The sequence below is a fragment of the Loxodonta africana genome, chromosome 7 (genome assembly GCF_030014295.1).
Source record: "Loxodonta africana isolate mLoxAfr1 chromosome 7, mLoxAfr1.hap2, whole genome shotgun sequence".
NCBI classification, from domain to species: domain Eukaryota; kingdom Metazoa; phylum Chordata; class Mammalia; order Proboscidea; family Elephantidae; genus Loxodonta; species Loxodonta africana.
Window position 1 is genome coordinate 51478307 of NC_087348.1, and position 20027 is coordinate 51498333.

The window sequence follows — 20027 nt, forward strand, 5'->3', positions numbered from 1 at the left end:
CTCCTAACTCTTAAATGGCAAACAATTGGCTTCTTGATACAGCTCACATAATCATTTCTTCCTATTTTTATCATAACTAGATTTCCTAAGATTTATTTATACAGTCCACCACCACCCCCACCATCTTAAGATTTAGCTTGGTTCTGAGTGTTTGTCATCTTTAGGACAGTGTCTATTCTGCTCATTTCTTTCTGCTGTGCTATTAGTGTTAACAGGATTTTTAAAATGCCTCTTCTTTGTACAGTAAGCTTGGCTCACCAAAGCCAAACACATATTCTTCTCTCTTCTTCTCAAGAATAAACCTCACCTGTCTTTTTGCCTTGGTCCTGAATGACTTAAAGTCTCAGTTTTAAAGTTCCAAGTGTAAGCACTTCTGGTTGGCCTTGCTTAAATTCCATGCTGTTGGGGACTATCTTTGGAAAGCAGTAATATGATGTCTTAGAAATGACATTAAAAGTGGGCTGAAACAAATGAATAGCCCCCCCCATCCCACTTCCCTTTTGTATGCATATGTGTTGTGTTTGAGTCTTCAAAATTAAAAGATAGACAGGGAATTGATTGCATAGTGTTGCTCCCCTTCGAAGTAGTTTTGTCCAGTGTTAGTATTTGAAGATCTTGGAGGTGGAGATAATGAAAAAATAGAAAAGAGGAAGAGAAAAGTGGAAATTGTCTTGTGGCTCCTGAATAGAAATTCAGATGGTCTTAGAACCCCAGCACCTGAGCTGACTGCAGTAGTCAAAATATTTACCTCATGTTAAAGAAAGGCAAGTCTAGCATAAGAAATGAACACCATACATATAGGGTTTTGAAGTTCACATACTAGAAACATTTAAAAGGTATGAGCATGTTCAGATACTATGTTTGACATGGTTCTTAAGTATTTATATATTTGAGTCAAGGTGATAATTGGAAAAAAAGAGGATCTGTTGATAGAGTATATATTTCATAATATATCAAAATGGTATGTATGTCTACCTACAGTAGCATTACTGAAGACCAATATTTTTATGTATTAAGTTATTATCATAATGGATAATGAATGATGTTTCCAGAAGGAAAGAAAACACATTTTTAGAGTGGGTTTTTATCTGAGGAAAACAAAAAAATATACGTCCCTCTCTAGTAGCTTATACAAAGCCTGCTTGGTGGAATGAGAAAAACAAAGCACTTGGATTTGATTTTTGGAAAGCCCAGGTACTCTTATTATTCAAAACACACTTTTACTGAGTTTAAAAAGTTCCTTTTGTATTTAAGATGAGGGTTCAAATATGCACATTCAATTTTTATAGTATTTATGTATTTGTAAAGCATATATTAACTAGTAATTGGCTGTTAATTTTATAGACATGGTAGCCAGGGTAGTAAATCAATGACCTATTAAGTATCTTGACAAGCAATTTACATATTTGATGACCTCACATTTCCTTTTCAGAGTCAAATGGTACGTAATTGTTCCACTGTGTTTGTATAAAATGAATCACAACACGGTAAGAAAAAGGTTAGCGTTATTAAAATAATAACCTGACTAAAATATTCATTTAAATTTATTCAAATTATCTATAATGCTTTAAAAAGACATAGCAAAGTTTTTTCAGAGTATTTGTACATTATTTATTATCTATGGACTAAACTGACTTTTCGAAGTTGCTTTAAATTTTTAAAAACACCTTTGCTTTATATAAAAGCCCTCTAATTTTAACTGACAGATCAATTCTGAAACTTTATTTGAAAAGAAAATGGGGAAGAATTTATGTCTTTAGAATTAAAAGAAGTGAAAAAAATAAACCAGACATTCTAAAAAAATAGGAGAAACCTGATTTTTAGTACTAATGAAATAGAGGGTGACAAAATAGTTGTCTTTTTGATTTTGATCACAAAAAATAAACTGGTAGTGACAGGATATGATGGAGAGATTTGACATCCTGGCAAATCACTGTCATTGATTCAATTATTCTAATTCTGAATAAAAGCTGTATACAGTATGTGTTTATGCTACAGTGGGTTTTTTTTTTTTTTTAAATGACTGACATTCATCATATTGGTTAGACAGTTTTAAAAACCTAGTCTTTATTTTCTACAATGTTGTCAAGAACAAATAAAGTATAATTTGTGGTATATTAAAAGCAAACTGCTTAAAAATGCCAGTTTTAACTGCATCAAAATATTCTAACATACCTGAAAGTGTATTTTGGAAATTCGGTTTCTTTCAATTGATGTTAAACAGCTTTTTAAAAATTGAGACTCTACTTAAATATGCAAGTTACTTTTTAAGTTTCACTTTTTGTTTATTATTTGTCAAAAGCTTTGAGAATATGGAGCTATGATTCAAAAACCTAGTCTTTTATATGAAAACTGGCTCAATGTGCTAATCCACCCAAATAGATATATTTATATGGTTAGAAATTTACATACCCAGCTGCTGTTCGTAATTAACAAAGGGTTTACCTGGTGCCATGGTAATCTGAATTAGTTTCATTTTTACACTTTGTCTCAGACCCACGTTCTGTAGAAATCTCTCACCAAGATTCGATACATTCCCCCCACCCTTATCCTAGCATTAATGTAGCTGTCAGTTTGAATTTCAGTCCTGAATTATGTCTGTTGACATAATTTCATATGCTGACTTCAGTTGTTTAGGATTACTAAACAGAAGACCATCAGCTCCTTGCTCTATGCTTTCTGTCACTCAAATTCTTTATTAATCACTGAGGCTGACTATCTTTATCCCAAAATATTATTTTGTCTTTATCAGTTTAATAACAGTTTAATAACAGTTTAATAATGCATAAACGTGAATTGATTTTATTACTGCCTTTCATATATTAGCAAAGAAATTTTTCATTAACTAAAAAAAAAAACCCTCGCAATTTTGCTGGCAAGTGACTTTTTCAGATATAAAGAGAAAGTATGTTTTTTATATCAAATTGTGAATTCCACAATGCTTCATATGCTGTCGCCTACCCACACATGCTTTAGTGTGATCCTAAGTGCTTGAGAACAGGGACACTGATAAGCACTGTATGCTATCTGGAATTTCTGATATCTTATTTGCTTTTATTTAAAAAATAAAATGATATATTTTCTGCAAGAAGATAACATTTTAAAATGGAAGTATTTCTGTTGCACTATATCTCTACAAAAAGTCGGTTTAAAAAAATGAAGAATGGTGGCCCCGTTTTGTAATCCTGACTGTTTTTGAAGGATTGGAGGGTCAAATCGTTAAGAAAAATATTTACATAAGCTATTAGCAATCATAATTAGAGTGTCATATAATTCTGCATGCAACGACTAAGGAGAAATTGCTAGAAGTCCAGGTGCTTCTTGCCTCCGGCCATCATGCCACAGCCTGGGCCCAGCAGTTTGGCTGATTCTGCCAGATCCTGTTTGCTTGAGCGGCTCACTGTGTCTGACAAGTCTGGAGGCAAATGCAGTCGCTATGGCAGAAGATTTCAGGAGATGGAGAAAAGAGAAAAAAAAAATTAATTTTGCTTTCACTAGCAAACTTCAGAATACAATATTATGCTCTGTTGATCTGCATTTAGTCTTGGATATAAAATTCCTGCTAAAACAGTTCTTCAGAATGAAGCTCAATATAATCACATCCTAGTCCTAGTAGATTTTACAAATTATAGCCATTGTGGAAACTGGACCAAGAATCTTAGTGGAATATTCTCAGTGTCCAAACCTAAATGTATTAGGGTTTTTCTCATTTAAGTAGAAACGAAAACATGTAAATGAACAAATAGAAGCAGAACTGAAAATTATCACATAAATAATGGCAGGGTTGCTTTTTGGGCTTTGTTTTGTTTTTGCCAGGGCTCCAAAATGCTATTTTTCAATCTAATACAGCTTTTCAGCAATTATGGATTCTCACACATGCTTGTTTCCTTTTGTCTATTGAGTTGACCTGATGATTCTGTTTCAAGGCTACGATTTCTCTAGGAACCTACAATATTCACAGAAATACTGACCTAATGAAAAAAAGTATCAATCAAAGGGTCAATATATTCCATATGCTCTGGTAAGTCAGCTATAACATCTGATCTGTTACAGGTCTTTTATTTCTAAGTATGATGTTGGGTTATGTTTTCAAAAGTATAGTGTAGCTTTGAACATTCCCTTACCCCAATTGTTTTGCTGCAGATACAGACTGATTTAAGCAGATCCAGTAACCAACCACAATTACAGAACAGTTACTGTAATTAGAGAGATTCATATTTCAAAATAACTTTTTATGTTTTCAAAAGGGTTGCTATCGAGTTCCTTTAAGTATTAGTGCTCCTACTCCACATGATTTGCTTCATATAAATTTAACCTTAAAGGAACATATCTTTGTATGAGGCACAAAGTGGGTATGGGAGGCGAAAGGTAAGGCAGGATGGGGCCCTCAGCTGATGACCAACCAAAGCCTTCCTGAGGTGAACTGATCTGGAGGCAACCCATGTGAAAGCCTTCATTTGGAGAACTCTTTTCAATATGAAGAAAAAAAAAAAAAAGATGGAAAAGGGTGGAATCACTTTTTTTTGGGGGGGGTCAAAATATTGGGGTCCACAAGCATGTGTTCTAGCTAGTTTCTTTCCTGATAAAAGGTTTGTTTATTGTCACGTAAACACAAGCTGTGTGCAAAGGATCAAAATATTTAACATTTAAAATAATTTAAGAATATATTCTTCCTTGATTTGCCTAAAATTATTTTTTAATACAAATTATCTCGGATGAAAGGTACCGTTACGTAGATATATGACTAACAAAGATGTCAGAAAGGTCAAGAAAAACTCTTATGTTCATACAGTAATATTTATTTCTTAACACCCAGTCTGCACATAATAAGTAATCCAATGTCTATGTCTTGAACGATTAAAAAAAAGCTCGAACAAAGCCATATTTATTTTTTTGTTTTAAACAATTATTTTTTTACAAGCTAGCTTGTTCCAGAAAGGATTTCAAGCTGAAACAAAAGCATGAAAGGCTTAGGAACCCTAAAATGCAGGCGTAATTCTGAAGGACAAGGTTACAGATGCCTTTGTAGTATTGACTTCATCAGCACCCATGGAAGGAAGCAGGAGGGGAAGAGATCTTCAATTACGTGTCTGAGTTTTAATGTTTCTTTAAGATCTTGTAGTTATTGCTAATGAGTAAAAAAAAAAAAAATTTATTTTTTTTAAAGGAAAGACGACTAGGATATATGCATGATCTGAAGGCTATCCGAAACTTAGAGAAAATCCACCATTAAAAAAAAAAAATGTGTGTGTACACTTTTGGTTAGGACCTCACAAAGACCATGTCAGATGGTGATTAGGCTATTCAGGACATCTACCGGTGTCAATGAACTTTTAGAATCTACTCAAACCAAGGCATTTTGAAAGGTTATATGAACAGAACACCATCCATGCTCTTCATTTCCTTACAACTGCGTAACACAAGTAAGACAAATACACAGGTAACCCTTATACTAAGGGCTTCAAGTTATGTCTGCAAGAAAGGCAGAGACAAAGCAGAGATCATGGCGGGGGGAGGGAAGCAGGAAAAAGCTTCAGGGCCATGGGATCTGAGCTCGGTCTTAAGCAATGAAGTGGATTCTAACACTTAGAAATGGTGATTTGCTTAACAGTAGAACGATATACATCTCTAAGATTACAGGACACATTTGGTTGAAGGGTCATACTGTTCCGATAATTTAAACAAAGAAAGTAGTGTAGTTTTTTCAGAACAAGCATAATATATAGCTCATTCCAGGAGCATACCTATATGCTTGTTGACTGGCTAAAAATTTCTCTTCCTCTGTTTCTCTAGGCCATGAGGGTAAGCCAGTTGGCCGAAAGCCCTTCATAGCAAAAGTAGCTAAATGTGACATTGTTGACATGCTTAGAAATCTTTCAGGTTGAATGGCTTTGAACGAAAGTCAAATATCATTTGTGTGCAATTTCTGAGCACAAAATTTTTGGGTGATATGATTAAATGCTTCTAACCAAATGCTACATTGTAAAAGCTGGTTGCACACTCATGCTCTTCGGAAAAGTCCAAGGATGGCTCTGTGGAAATACGTGAATCTGGGTGTGATTTTTCCTGCTTTTGCTGATTATTACTTGAACAAGCTTATTCTGTCATCTAAATTCTCAAGGAGTTGGATTTTTTTCCTTCCTTTCTGAGCCTCCCTCCGCGCACCATGTCAGTGCGATGTGAAGCAGCGAGGAAGAAGGAGAGATCAGGGTCCAGGCTTGCCAGGTGTGTCAGAGGCTCTTCCTCTGAGGCTTCCAAAGCATTTACACATTCGACATGTAAATGTTCAGATGCTGCTGTACCCCAGATCTGTCTTCTGAAAAAATATGCTGCAAGATACTCTGCATAGCATGGTGACCTCCTTCAGACTAAAACTCCAAGGCTGGAGGTTATAGACAATTTTAGACGAGGTTTCACTGAGTAATGGTTTAAATAAAAATCGTACTATATTAAAAAACAAAAAAAAACCCAAAAAACTATTTTCAACCTTATAAACCAAATCAAGGCATTTATCTTTCTCATCTTATACTTGGGGGTTCTGAGGCCAGATGGGGTCAAAAGGAAAAAAACAAAACAAAACAAAAAAGTAACATCTTGAGCTGACATTTTTTCCCCCAGATTCATTCCCCAGATTCTGATTTTCTTTCCCCAGAATCTGGGAGGAAGGGACTCTGTTGCTGATACAGGAGATGAATATATGAGAGGCTGGCTGCCTGTTTTTCTTCCATTAATGCCTGTCTGAAAGGATGATTTCTATTCAGGCAAAGGAATCTGGGAAAGGTATGGCAACTCCGAAGGGTCCCACACAGGCTTTGGTGATGTGGAGTGATCCCACTGGATTTATGTGATCCAACCTGCAAGGGGAAACAGTGAGGCTGCAAAATACCCTGGCAGATCAGGAGGACTCCAGCACGCTTAGGCCCATAAGAAGCCCACTCTGGGTCGTAACAAAGCAGCAGCAACAAAAGTGATTTGCTTTGAGGCTCTAGGGTGTACCAGTGGAGCCAGGTTTTGGGGATTCTTTCCCCTTTGCCTGTTTCTTTGTTGGGCTTAGCAACAGGGTCACTATTAGTCGGAATCAACTCGACTGCAATGATTTTTTTTTTTTTTTGTGGTTACTGAATATACTTTGTTCCTTCTTGAGTCAACAACTAAACTGATTCCATAGTCACGTAGGACTGGATTTCCTGGCTCACAAATTCTCTTCCTAATTCCTTTTCTCCCAGCCTGCCAGACCTGTGCTCAGCACTCACAGTTCCCAGACAGAAGGGGCAAGATAATGAATCTAGATTACACCTGGATTTGAGACAAATTGCAGGTAAATACCCATTAAAATAAGTTTAATCAAGTTATATTTTTCATATTTTGCCAAGACCAAACAACCAGGTACTGTTTGTTTTCTGAAAACAATTAATGTACTACATTTTAACCCTTTTTGACATTTCCTGACAAGTCACAATTTGTATTGCTCTGAATTATAGAAATCAATGCTAATATTTTAAAAGTCTTCTAATATATTTTTTCTTTGAAATATAGCCAATTAAAATTAAAACTTATAAACACCTTAGAACACATCTGCTCTACATTGGTCTCTTAACAGAGGCAGTCCAAGGCTCGTTGAAAGGAGCATCGGATTTGGAGGCAGAGACAGCTGGACACCTGGCTATCACTCACTCTCAGTGTGACCATGGACAAGCCAATCTACCTCTAAGCCTCAGTGTCCTCATCACGAGGGGAATCATTCTTCCACTTCTGGGTCCAAGGCTGATGCTCTTGCTATTTATTAGCCAGCAGCAAGAAGAAAAGGGGCCAAGAAGGCAAGACCTGCAAGTTGGAGACATGGCATCTGCTCTTGTCCAGAACTTAGATATGGTCTTATCTGGTTGCATGGAAGGCTGGGTAATGTTTAAAAATGTGTAAAAAATGTTTCAAATGTGTGAAAAAAAAAAAGTTAAAAAAATCTATTACCATGGAAGAATGAGCAAGTGGATACTGGGTAGAGATAACCAACATTCTGTCACAGGGAACCTGAGAAGGACCATGACAAAATGATCACCATCCAGAAGCATCACTCAGTATATGAGCTACAGCTGACTGCTTGGGGTTCCATTCTCCATCTTCATCTCTGACCAAGAAATGCAGACCTGATGCTCAGACCAGCGCAGGGGACGGGGGCTAAAGTATTCAGAGCCTCTCTTTGTCTATGCATAAAAAGAGAGATATTCCCCCTTTCCTTTGTGGAAAGACTAATTTCCTTCCAGAGTGCTATGAATTGAATTGTGTCCCTGAAAAAAGATATGTTGAAATCCTAAGGCCTGTACCTGTGAATGTGACCTTATTGAGAGAAGTGGAGTCTTTCTTTAAAGATCTTATCAATTAAATCATGCCAGAGTAGGGTGGGTCCTAGTCCTAATCCCTTCTGAGTACCGACTTATAAAAGGAGAGGACAGACATGGAAACAGAGTCACACACAGGGAGAAGACACCGTGTGAGGATCTGCCTACAAGCCAAAGAACTCCAAGAAATGCTCAGGCCACTAGAAGCTGGAAGAGACAAGGAAGGACCTTTCCCTAGAGCCAATAGAGAAAACATAGCCCTGCTGGCACCCTGAATTCGGAAAATAAATTTCTGTTCTCTCAAGCCACGCACTTTTTGGTACTTTGTTATGGCAACCCTGGGAGACGAAAACACACAGACACAGGGAGGAAGTTAGAAGGAAAAAGACAGATGAAGCAGGTTTGGTATATTCATCATTATAGGACTGCTACTATTTCTTGACAAGATTGTATTGTTTCAACTTGTAAAAAAAAATCAATGTTATGTGCTATTCTGTACTTACATTTTTGACATTATTACATTTATATTATTCTGTAATTATAATTTTATTACAATGTAATATTACATTATGATTAGTATACACTGGTCAAAATTTTGCACTATGAAAGATTCACCTGCGTAATTTTGATGGATTTTGCATTATTCTCATATTTAACAGGGCAGTGGAAACAATGCCAGAATCAAATTTTTGCTCTTTTTGGATTGGTAAGCATACATTTGGTAGTGGGGGAATATTTCTAAAAAAATTCTGCCAAGAATGATCAGGTTTTAGTTTTTGTTTGTTTAAGGTCCAAATTCATCCTCAGGGTTCAAGATTAAAATTGTTTTACTGACTGTCATAATCATACTATATCCTTTAAATAAAAAAGTCATTTAGTTCTTCCTGAGTTATCTGAAAATCAGACAAAATTTCAGAGCAGCAACATTGCACGTTGGCTGCCCACTGAAAAGTGCTCAGGTGTGCAATTATTTTGACCATCAATTGTAACTGACAGTATTGTCTCTGAAAGCAGATTGTGAAGATCTCAATTGTCTAAACAAAAGTGTGATTTATAAAAAGGTGTGTGTCTGTGGCAGAGATTGCTAGTTTACTTCCAATATCTATTCTTCCCCCTTTTTAGCTAGTAATAGGAAAAAAAAAAAAAAAAAAAGAGCCCCTGAATATTAGGAGCATATGGTCCCCTAGAATTAAGGTCACATTTCCCAGCTTCCCTTGCCATTAGGTGAGGCAGAGTGACCAAAGCATTTTTTTTTTATTGTTTCCTGGTCACTTTTATCTTGAGCAGAAGTGTTATGGTTAACTTCAGGGTCAGATCTCAAAAGAGAGGGGTGTCATCTATTTCCCCTTTCCCTTAGTATCACTATTAGACCTCAGCAAGAGGGGCCCCTTCCCTGGGCCCTGATTCACCCCTCTTTTGGACCCTCCCCTCCTCATGGGATGAGACATTACAGGGCTAAGGAGATGTACTCATCAAGAGCCTATACCCTTCTTTTAAGAACATGGTACTCAAGACCGTAGAATTCCCTGTCCAAATGGACACAAAGCCTATAGAAGTCTCTTCTCTGGGTTTGTCCACCAAGGGTGGACTATGTTGTCTGTGTGCATACCGTGGGGCCCGAGGAGCAACCAAGGTACAGCTCTTTGCAGGGACTGTGGATGGAGTTTGGATGTGCAGATTCGGTGTCCACAGGCATGTGTGTGAGGCCCGGCCCCCTGTGTGTGGGAAGGAGGCAAGGGTGAGAAGAGAAAAGGGGTGGGCTGTAGGACCATTTTCCCTATGCCCCTGCATTCTGGAGAGGAACCCTAATCCTAAATTTAAACTTTGTTTTCCAGGCAAGTATATTTGTGAAGAAAAGAAGACAAAGCATATTTAGCAGATTTTGGCTTAATTAACTTTTAAATACTTAGATATATGTGACCCTTTGTGTTCTTGCCCTAGGCTCTGCAAATGTTACAGATGAGCCCAACTTCCCTCTTCCTACTTGCTGACATGTGGACATGAGGATGAGCAGTGATGCAGCTATACTGGATCATAATATGGAAGCTATGGGCTGAGGATGGCATAGCAATATGAGAGAATGAGTCTAGGGTCTTCCAACACCATATTGTCACCAAAAGAGCCCTGGGTCACCTAACAGGGCTTTTATGTGAGAGATACATAAACTTCCAGATTGTTTAAGCCACTCAGTTTTTAGATCTCTGTAATAACAGCCTAATCTATGTCCTGTTTCTATAGAATTTTGTACCTAACAAATGGAGCACTGAAGTTTTGCAACCATTAAGTTGGTTTAGTGGTTGGAGGGTGTGTAGTAATGTCACATATGGCAAGATAGAAAGCTGGTAACCTCACTGGATGGAATACACAGGAATCAAATCTACTATATCTGTGGAAAGAGACGATGGAGAAGCTCAATATCATTCGTCACAACATGGCCAAGGGCTGACTGCATAACAGACCATTAAATGCTGATATGCAACTTCAAGTTGAAGTTGAAGAAAATTAAAACAAGTCCATGAGAGCCAACGTACAACTTGAATTTAGAGACCATCTCAAGAATAGATCTGATTCCCTGAACACTAGTGACAGAAGATCAGACGAATTGTGGGATGAAAGCAAAAGGTCATTAAAAAGACATGAAAGAAAGAAAAGACCAAAATGGATGTTGGAAGAGACTCTGAAACCTCCTCTTGAATATAGAGTAGCTAAAGTGAATTTTTTTGGAAGAGATGATAAAGTCAAAGAGCTGAATAGAAGGTTTCAAAGGGCAGCTTGGGAAGACAAAGTAAAGTATTATATGGAAATGTGCAAAGACCTGGAGTCAGAAAACCAAAAGGTAAAACGCCCTTGGCATTTCTCAAGCTGAAAGAACTGAATAAAAAATTTAAGCCTCTAGTTGCAATACTGAAGGATTCTATGGGCAAAATACTGAACGATGCAGGAAGCATCAAAGAAGATGGAAGGAATACACAAAAAACGACTGTATAAAAAGGAATTAGTCAACATTCAAACATTTCAGGAGGTAGCATATGATCAAGAACTGATGGTAATGAAGGAAGAAATCTAAGCTAGCGAGATAAGTTTTTAAGGAAAAAAAATGGCAATATAATATTGACTGGGGGATGGGGTGCTGCTGCTTTGTGGAAGGCCTTTCTGGAGGGTACATTTGAGCTAAAAGCTAGATTTTGAGAAGGGACCAGCTCTTTGGAGATCTGGAAAAAGAAGTTCCAGGTAAAGGGAATAAAATGGTGAAAAACAAGGCCCCAGGAATTGACAGAATACCAATTGAGATGTTTCAACAAAGGGATGCAACCAACTGGAAGAGATTCATATTTGTGCCCATCCCAAAGAAAGGCAATCCAACAGGATAGGGAAATTATTGAGCAATATCATTAATTTCACATGCAAGTACAATTTTGCTGAAGATAATTAAAAAAAAAAATGGTCGTAGCAATACATTGATAGGGAACTGTCAGAAATTCAAGCTGGACTCAGAAGAGGACATGGAATGAGGGAAGTCATTGCTGCTGTCAGATGGATCCTGGCTGAAAGCACAGAATACCAGGAAGATGTTTACCTGTGTTTTAATGACTATGCAAAGGCATTTGACTGTGTAGATCATAACAAATTATGGATAACATTGTGAAGAATGGGAATTCCAGAGCACTTAATTGTGCTCATCAGGAACCTGTACACAGACCAAGAGGCAGCTGTTTGAACAGAACAAGGGGATACTGGATGGTTTTAAATTGGGAAGGGTGTACGTCAGGGTTGTATCCTCTCACCATACTTATTCAACTTGTATGCTTAGCAAATAATCCGAGAAGCAGGGCTATATGAAGAAGAGTGTGGCATCAGGATCGAAGGAAGACTCATCAACAACCTATGTTATGCAGGTGACACAACCTTGCTTGCTGAAAGTGAAGAGGACTTGAAATACTGATGAAGACCAAAGACTACAACCTTCAGTATGGATTGTACCTCAACATAAAGAAAACAAAAATCCTCACAACAGGACCAATAAGCAACATCATGATAAACAGTGAAAAGACTGAAGTTGTCAAGGATTACATTTTATTTAGATCCACAATCAATGCCATTGGAAGTAGTAGTCAAGAAATCAAACAACATATTGCATTGGGCAAATCTGCTGCAAAAGACCTCTTTAAAGTGTTCAAAAGCAAAGATGTCATTTTGAGGACTAAGGTGCGCCTGATCCTTAAACCTGTGAAAGTTGGACAGTGAATAAGAAAGCCTGAGGTAGAATTGATGCCTTTAAATTATGGTGTTGGCAAAGAATATTAAATCCACCATGGACTGCCAGAAGAATGAACAAATTCGTCTTGGAAGAAGTATAGCCAGAATGTTCCCTAGAAGTGAGGACGGTGAGACTTCATCTTTCGTATTGGACATATTATCAGGAGGGACCACTCTCTGAAGAAGGAAATCATGTCTGGTAAAATAAAGGGTCAGTGAAAAAGAGGAAGACTCTCAATGAGATGGATTGATGCAGTGGCTGCAACAATGGGCTCAAATAGTAACAATCGTGAGAATGGGGCAGGACTGGGCAGAGTTTCATTATTTTGTACACAGAGTCACTATAGTTGGAACCAACTTGGTGGCACCTAACAACAACATTTTTAAATCTTTGTAGTAACAGCCTAAACTATATCCTGTATCTATAGAATTTTGTACCCGACAAATGGAGCACTCAAGTTATGCAACCATTAAGTTGGTTTAGTGGTTGGAGGGTTGGTAGTAATGTCACATATAGCAAGATGGAAAGCTGGAGACCCTTGTCAAGCCTGTGATAACTTGGAAGGCACACATTATACCTCCCAAGTCAGTGGTTCCAGGGGAAATGTTGGAAAAATTCAGAACATCGGTTAGTTGCTTCTTGCCATTCTAGCACAGTCATTTATAAAACACAAAACCCAGAGTTTGCAAGAAGAGATGGAAGGGAATACAACTCTTTTAAAAGAGGTACTACACCTGCAGTGTTTGGAAACCCTGGTGGTGTAGTGGTTAAGGTTGGTTTTATACCTGCAGTGTACCTGTACACTGAAGCTGGCAGTCTTCACAGGAGATGTCTGTACCTTGAGCCTTTGTTAAATACCTTCTGTTAATAGTACAGGCAGAAAATGGGAGCCAGCTCAAAGACAAGGTCAGATAAAGGGTGTTGCTTTCCCACCCAAATCTATTATTTCAGATGGTGTCAAAGTAGCTAGTTAATAAGACGAAAGAAAGAGGCCGATGTAACAGTTGGGTGAATAAGGGGAACAGGCACTCAGTGTCCATTCCAACTGCCTTCTGTACGTCTGAGGGTTGAAAGCCGTGAATTAGGTTCAGCCAGTCAGATGTATCTGTACTAAATCTGGAGTTCCTCTGTGATGAAAATGGTTAATGCGCTTGGCTGCTAACCAAAAGGTTGGCGGTTTGAGTCCATCCAGAGCCCCCTAGGAAGACAAGCCTGGAGATCTACTTATGAAAAGTAAGCTACTGGAGCTCCATGGTGCACAAAATTCTACTGTGACACACATGACGTTGCCATGAGTCGGAAGTGACTCGTTAGTAACTGTTTTTGGTTTGGCACTAGATTCAGAAAGTGGAAGAGAAGCAGGAGCTATCTTCCTGCTGTGTTCACTACTGCAATTGGCAAGTATTACTGTGGAGTCAATTTTTCTTGCATCAATATTCTAGGGACTAATTAATAGCTTAATAGTTAACAGCTTCATGGGAGCTGAGAGGCAGTTGTGGAAACGGTCAGGTCGATATCCAGTTACCAGCTTCATGGGGTCAAGGAGCAGTTGCAGTAGTGGCAGTGGGACCACAGAAGTGCATGCTTTCAGTTAACAGCTCCAGTGGCAGTCTCCCTATTCCATACCTTCCTGACCATGGTAGAGGTAGCAGCCTCCCTAGAGGCCAGTTTAGTGACAGCGTTCTCCAGCCTTTCCAATTACTGTGCCAGCCCCCAATTTTCTGTTACAAAATTTCCTTCCACATAAAATAATTAGGTGGTATCTGTTTCCTGCAACTCAGTCCTAGAACTATGTCTAGACAAGCTCTTTGGCTGTGATTACGTAAATGTGGAAGTGAAGGGAAGCAAATAGACTGGGAACTTTCTAAAGTCTTAAGGAATGGTATTGCCAAAGAGAACCGCAAGTCTAGTCAAAAGTGTACAATTTTTTAACCTCTAAAGTAATCTCTAGTCCCCAAACCTGATTTATCAATAAGTGGGGTATGAAAGGAAACCCTGGTGGTGTAGTGGTTAAGTGCTACGGCTGCTAACCAAAGGGTTGGCAGTTCGAATCCACCAGGCGCTCCTTGGAAACTCTATGGGGCAGTTCTACTCTGTCCTATAGGGTTGCTATGAGTCGGAATCGACTTGATGGCACTGGGTTTGGTTTGGTTTTGGGGCTATGAAAACTGCGCAGTTCCCAAAGGGCACGCTATCCAATGGCCACTTCCTGTGGCCATGGAAGGTAATGGACAGGGAATAACTTCCTAAAATGATACAGAGGATAATGGTTGAGGGAGTTCCTGCCAGAGAGAGCGGAACCAGGGGATATAAACTGGGCTAAAGAAATTCCTCTACTGCCAGGGCAGAGAATTTTTAAGTATTTTCTAGCCAGTAGGAGTTGATAATTATTTTGGACTAGTAATTACAGTTGTCTTTATCTACTCACCCCTGGAACGGGATAAGTGTGTTCTGTGTGTGGGAAGAAGGATATCAATAGACATGTCGGTACCAAAGGGTTGTGGACAATGACACAGACTGACAATTATCCTCTAATATCCACTCTCCCTTTTCCCTTTCATAACAGAACCCTTGAATTCATGGCCATTCTGAAGAAAGACTTCATTTCTAAGCTGCCCTTGCAGCTAGTTGTGGACTACATAGCCCAGTCCAAAATACTGGGAAAAGGGCAGAAATGATGCTGCAACTTTGGGGTATGCAAATGGAAATTTGAACTCAGGCAGTCTGGCTTTAAAGCCCACACTCTTTTTTTAAGTCAGTCTGTCACATATAAACTTATATACAGTTTACTACATACTCTCACTTACTCTCCCCCTAATGAGTCAGCCCGCTCCCTCCTTCCAGTCTCTCCTTTCTTGACCGTTTTGCCAGTTTCTAACCCCCCTACCTTCCCATCTCCCCTCCAGACAGGAGATGCCAACATAGTCTCCAGTATCCACCTGATGCAAGTAGCTCACTCCTCATCAGCATCTCTCCAACCCATTGTCCAGTCCAATCCATGTCTGAGGAGTTGGCTTCGGGAATGGTTCCTCTCCTGGGCCAACAGAAGGTTTGGGGACCATGACCGCCAGGATTCTTATTGTCTTAGTCAGACCATTAAGTCTCGTCTTTTCATGAGAATTTGAGGTCTGCATCCTACTTTTCTCCTGCTCCCTCAGGGGTTCTCTGTTGTGCTCCCTGTCAGGGCAGTCATTTGTTGTGGCCAGGCACCATCTAGTTCTTCTGGTCTCAGGATGATGTAGTCTCTAGTTCATGTAGCCCTTTCTGTCTCTTGGTAAAGCTCACACTCTTAACCACTACTCTGTGTGCCAAGAGGCATCATTGGGTGGTGAGAATGGTTAACATGCTCGGCTGCTAAATGAAAGGTTGGAGGGTCAAGTCCACCCAGAGTCCCCTCATAAGAAAGGCCTAGCAACGTACTTTAGGAAAATCAGCCATTGAAAACACCATGGAGCACAGTTTCACTCTGACACATTTGGGGTCACTATGAGTCAGAACTGACTTATGGCAACTGGTTTTGGATATGCCAAGAACTTTTCTAAGCACTAGAGATAAAACAACAACAAAGAAAATAGTGAACACGACAGGAAAGAACAAGACATTCCTGCTATCACGGAACCTCAGAAAAGGACAAAACATAGACATTTACATGACTCAGGGAGAGAGAGACAATATATAGGAAAGCAAATAAATGAAGACGGTAATTTCAGATAGCAAGATGAGTTTTTAAGGAAAAAAAATAGAGATATAATATTGACTGGGGGATGGGGTGGTGCTGCTTTGTGGAAGGCCTTTCTGGAGGGTACATTTGAGCTAAAAGCTAGATTTTGAGAAAGGACCAGCTTTTTGAAGATCTGGAAAAAGAAGTTCCAGGTGAAGAGAATAAAATGCAAGCACTCAGAGGCAGGAATAAGCTTGGCATGTTTGGAGAATAGGAAAAAAAAAAAAAAAAATCATCTGGAGCAGTCAATAAGCAGAGACTGGCTATGAGAAGTTTGGCTGGGTAGGCAGGTGTCAGATCTTGTAGGGTTTGTAGGCTGTGGAAAGTGATTTGGATTTAATTCTTAGAGCAGAGGGCATCAAGGGTGTGACGTAAGCTTATTTCTATGAATATGAGGGCTATCACACTTATAGCTGTACAAAAACGGGCATTTAAAAAAATGGAAAAAAACAGTTGTTGCAAACATGCATATTCTATTAAAAACAGACTATCCCAAAAGGTGTCCTGCCTTCTTCTGATTCAAAAGAAATATTCTAGCTACTAAGTGACCCACAGTATGCCCCACCTGCCCAATAGGAAGATTCTAGGTGGAAGGGCTAGACCCTGTGTAAAATGTCTGTGTGAGAGAAACTCTGGCAGTAATGTTTGTAGGGATGGTTTGCGGAGTTTAATCCTCTTAAAATGTGAGTGAGAATCTTTTGGGCTACACACTAATAGAACATCACCATGTTTCAGTCCCAGTGTTGCTGAACTTTCAGACATTGAAAGATGTGGGAGAATTACGTTATTATCCTCCTTTATTTCCTAAGTCAACAGAGAACAAACTAGAAGATTATTCCTGGAGAACTTTGCTTAAAATGGATTTATTTTCTATACAAAAATAAAGGCAAGGTCTTTTCTTTCTTTCTGGTTTATTCTTGTTCTTTTGCATTTTTGTTCCCATCATTTTATTCCCTTTCATGTTCTAATATGAATAGGACTGAAAAAAATCATTTAGGTAACAGTTGGAATAAGGTGACTTAAGTTGTCATCTAAACTTGGAGAGCAAAAACATTGTGAAAGATTCCCTCCCTCTGGCCCCATTAGCCTATTCTCTGGGATAACGAAATGGAATGTGGGATAACACATGGCCACTACCATCCCTGTGATCCTGATTGTGCACCATTGCCCAAATGGGTCTCCTTGTATCTCCCCAACTGACTCCCTTCCATTCATCTTTCCTTAATTGTATAGCAGGGCCTCTCATTCTGGCAACCTTTTTGCTGGTCTCCAACTGCTGCTTAACCCAAGTCTTGCATGGCTCTGGAACACACAATAACAGGCAGGAGCATATAAGCTCCAGAGTGTGTAGAATTTGAATTAAGCTTCAGCAGGGCCAAGCCAAGAGATGCTTGAGATCTAGGGCCTGCTGCTGCTATTGCCAGCAAATGTAAGAAGACTGGCATCTTTTTATCAATAGACTGTTTTTTTTTTTTTTGGTAGGATTTTCAAGCCTGCTCCTTCCAGGAAGCCCCTTTTCTACCTAAGTTGGGAAACATTTTAGGAGCAATATTTTGGGTTTTACCTCTCAGGTAGCCTAAGAATATTAAGATATTTCAGGAACATGTAGTATTTTTAAATCTGAATTTTGAACTTGAAAAAAAAAAAGACTTCTTTCAGAAATAAATTCTAACTACTAATTATATGAGAATTTCTTTTTATATCCCTTCTCTTCCCTTCTTAGAGTATATGGAAACTAGTCTGGAGGTGGCAAAAGGTAACAATCTCTTAGTTTTTGTCTACTAGAATTCAAACCAATGTGTACTCCTTACTATAATGTGAAACCTCCTACTCAGTAAACTGTTAGCAGACCCGTGTGTGTAAGCTCGAAGCTGATCCCTAAATACTAGAGATTTCTAAAACTATAGCAGATCTATTCAATTTAGGAACAGGCAGAAGTCTGGCATATAGGTTATGGAATAGATGAATTCTAAGATGTGAAAAGGCAGGACTCAATGAATTTTGAAATCAGGTAATTTACAGATTGCTTAAAGTTATCATATTAATGTCAGGCCTGTAAAATAACTTTCAAAATTGGCAGCTTTTGATAAGCACTCTTGGAAATGTGGCAATCATGTATTTTTGTATATAAGTATAGCATATATGTGAACATATACTGATTTCCTTTTGGCTGTATGTGAATGAGTCCTGAGAGTATAATGACCAGTGTGTTTCCTTAGATAATGCCCTACAGTGTATGCAGAACATAACTCTACAAAGCCCTGAGATGGGGTATGAAGTACTCAGTGGAAATGCCAATGTAAAACATCCCGACAGCATTAAATCTCCCAACTACTCTCTAGTTACTCTGAGACCCCGGCATTTAAGGGTCTGCTAGTTCCTGGGTATGAAGAAAGAATTTTTAATAGGGCCAAATGTAAGTGTTTACAAGGGGGAATTGTTTTTTATTAGGAGGTGCCTTATGTTCAATAGTTGTATTTACTTTGTCAAGCTAGCCAGAATTAGAAAATCCCCATTGCTAGGCAGCCTAGAGCGTCTGCGAAGTATTTCTGGGCATTCAGAATTGAAGCATGTGCTGCCCAAAGGCAGGTTTCATTACAGTGTGTTATTTAGTCCTCCTCTGTCCCTCCCTACCCCCACTCCCCAGATAGGAGTGCTTCTATAACAGGAAATCGTGGTTACTTTATGCTGAAACATATTTACATGACTGAAACACGACAATTAACACATTTGTCAAGCTTGAGGGATAGGCACATTTTAATGGTTTTTTGAAGCAGGCTGATTTCCTGGAGCTTTAATCTTATTTTATTTTGTTCTGCATGCATGAACAAGTCCTTCTTTACTATAGGTATTTGACAAAGTCCACCTGGTATGAATGTGAATGGAACAAAAATAACACAAAAATTAATTTTATGAATTTTATCTTTGCCAAAGCATTCCTAACTTCTTTCACAAGTTCAGTCTATATTGTGGGCTATGCTATTATTTTTGATATGTTGCGTTAGCTTTTATACCAAGGCAGTTAGGTAGTATGTTTTTGGTTTGACAAAATGAAATGTGACTTTCTCTATACTGGCTGTATAAAAACTTCACATAATGAATGAACAGTATCAACGAGAACAGTGATTTTCTTCACTCTTCACGGACAGATAAAGGTAACTCCCCTAGGTATACATTTCACTCCCTCCAAACTTAGATGTTTAACACTCATGCGGAACGAAGTACTATTATCTGGTAAGTGCGAGTAGGTATATGCATGTCCATTTTACATACACATTCTTTTTTTTTTTTTTTTACATTTGTTTCCTTGTGCTTAGGCTTGAACAAGGTTGTCATGAATATGTTATCCTTTAGTCTATAATTAATTGTTGAAATCCTGGTAAAACGTAAAAAAAATATCTTTCATGTCAGAAGCCTCTATAATGAAATGAAAACCTGCATTTTTCTTTTGGGTTTTGAAAGCATGCCACCCCTCCACACTCTCCCCCATTTCAACTCTCACTTATAAGTTTATGGCAAATTTACAAATTATACTGGTTTCCAATAGTTGCCTAGTATATCTACCCACCCCCCCTCCATGGACCTCCCTCATCACCGATTTCAAAGCTCGATGAACAGACTGGGCAAAGTAAGAGCCCTCTCTCGACATGCCTCAGGGCAGTGATGGGGCGGCAAAACACCGAGCTCTCTAGCTGAGGGATACAGATTTGAG

At 38.7% G+C, this 20027-nt stretch overlaps 1 protein-coding gene across 4 annotated transcripts in view; it reads right to left on the minus strand.

The window, feature by feature from the left end:
• Positions 1 to 1986: 1986 nt before the first annotated feature.
• The window catches only part of ELP4 (elongator acetyltransferase complex subunit 4), a 268725-nt gene continuing 250684 nt past the window's right edge, over positions 1987 to 20027 (minus strand). The window contains exon 10 of one of the 4 annotated variants that reach the window (XM_003412300.4): positions 1987 to 3434. In XM_003412300.4, coding sequence (XP_003412348.1) covers positions 3303 to 3434 — 132 coding nt within the window. In that variant the 3' untranslated portion in view covers positions 1987 to 3302. Of the gene's footprint in view, positions 3435 to 4440; positions 5129 to 9582; positions 10052 to 20027 lie in introns of those variants that run through there. The other 3 variants (XM_064288328.1, XM_064288331.1, XM_064288327.1) reach the window with 3 other exon arrangements.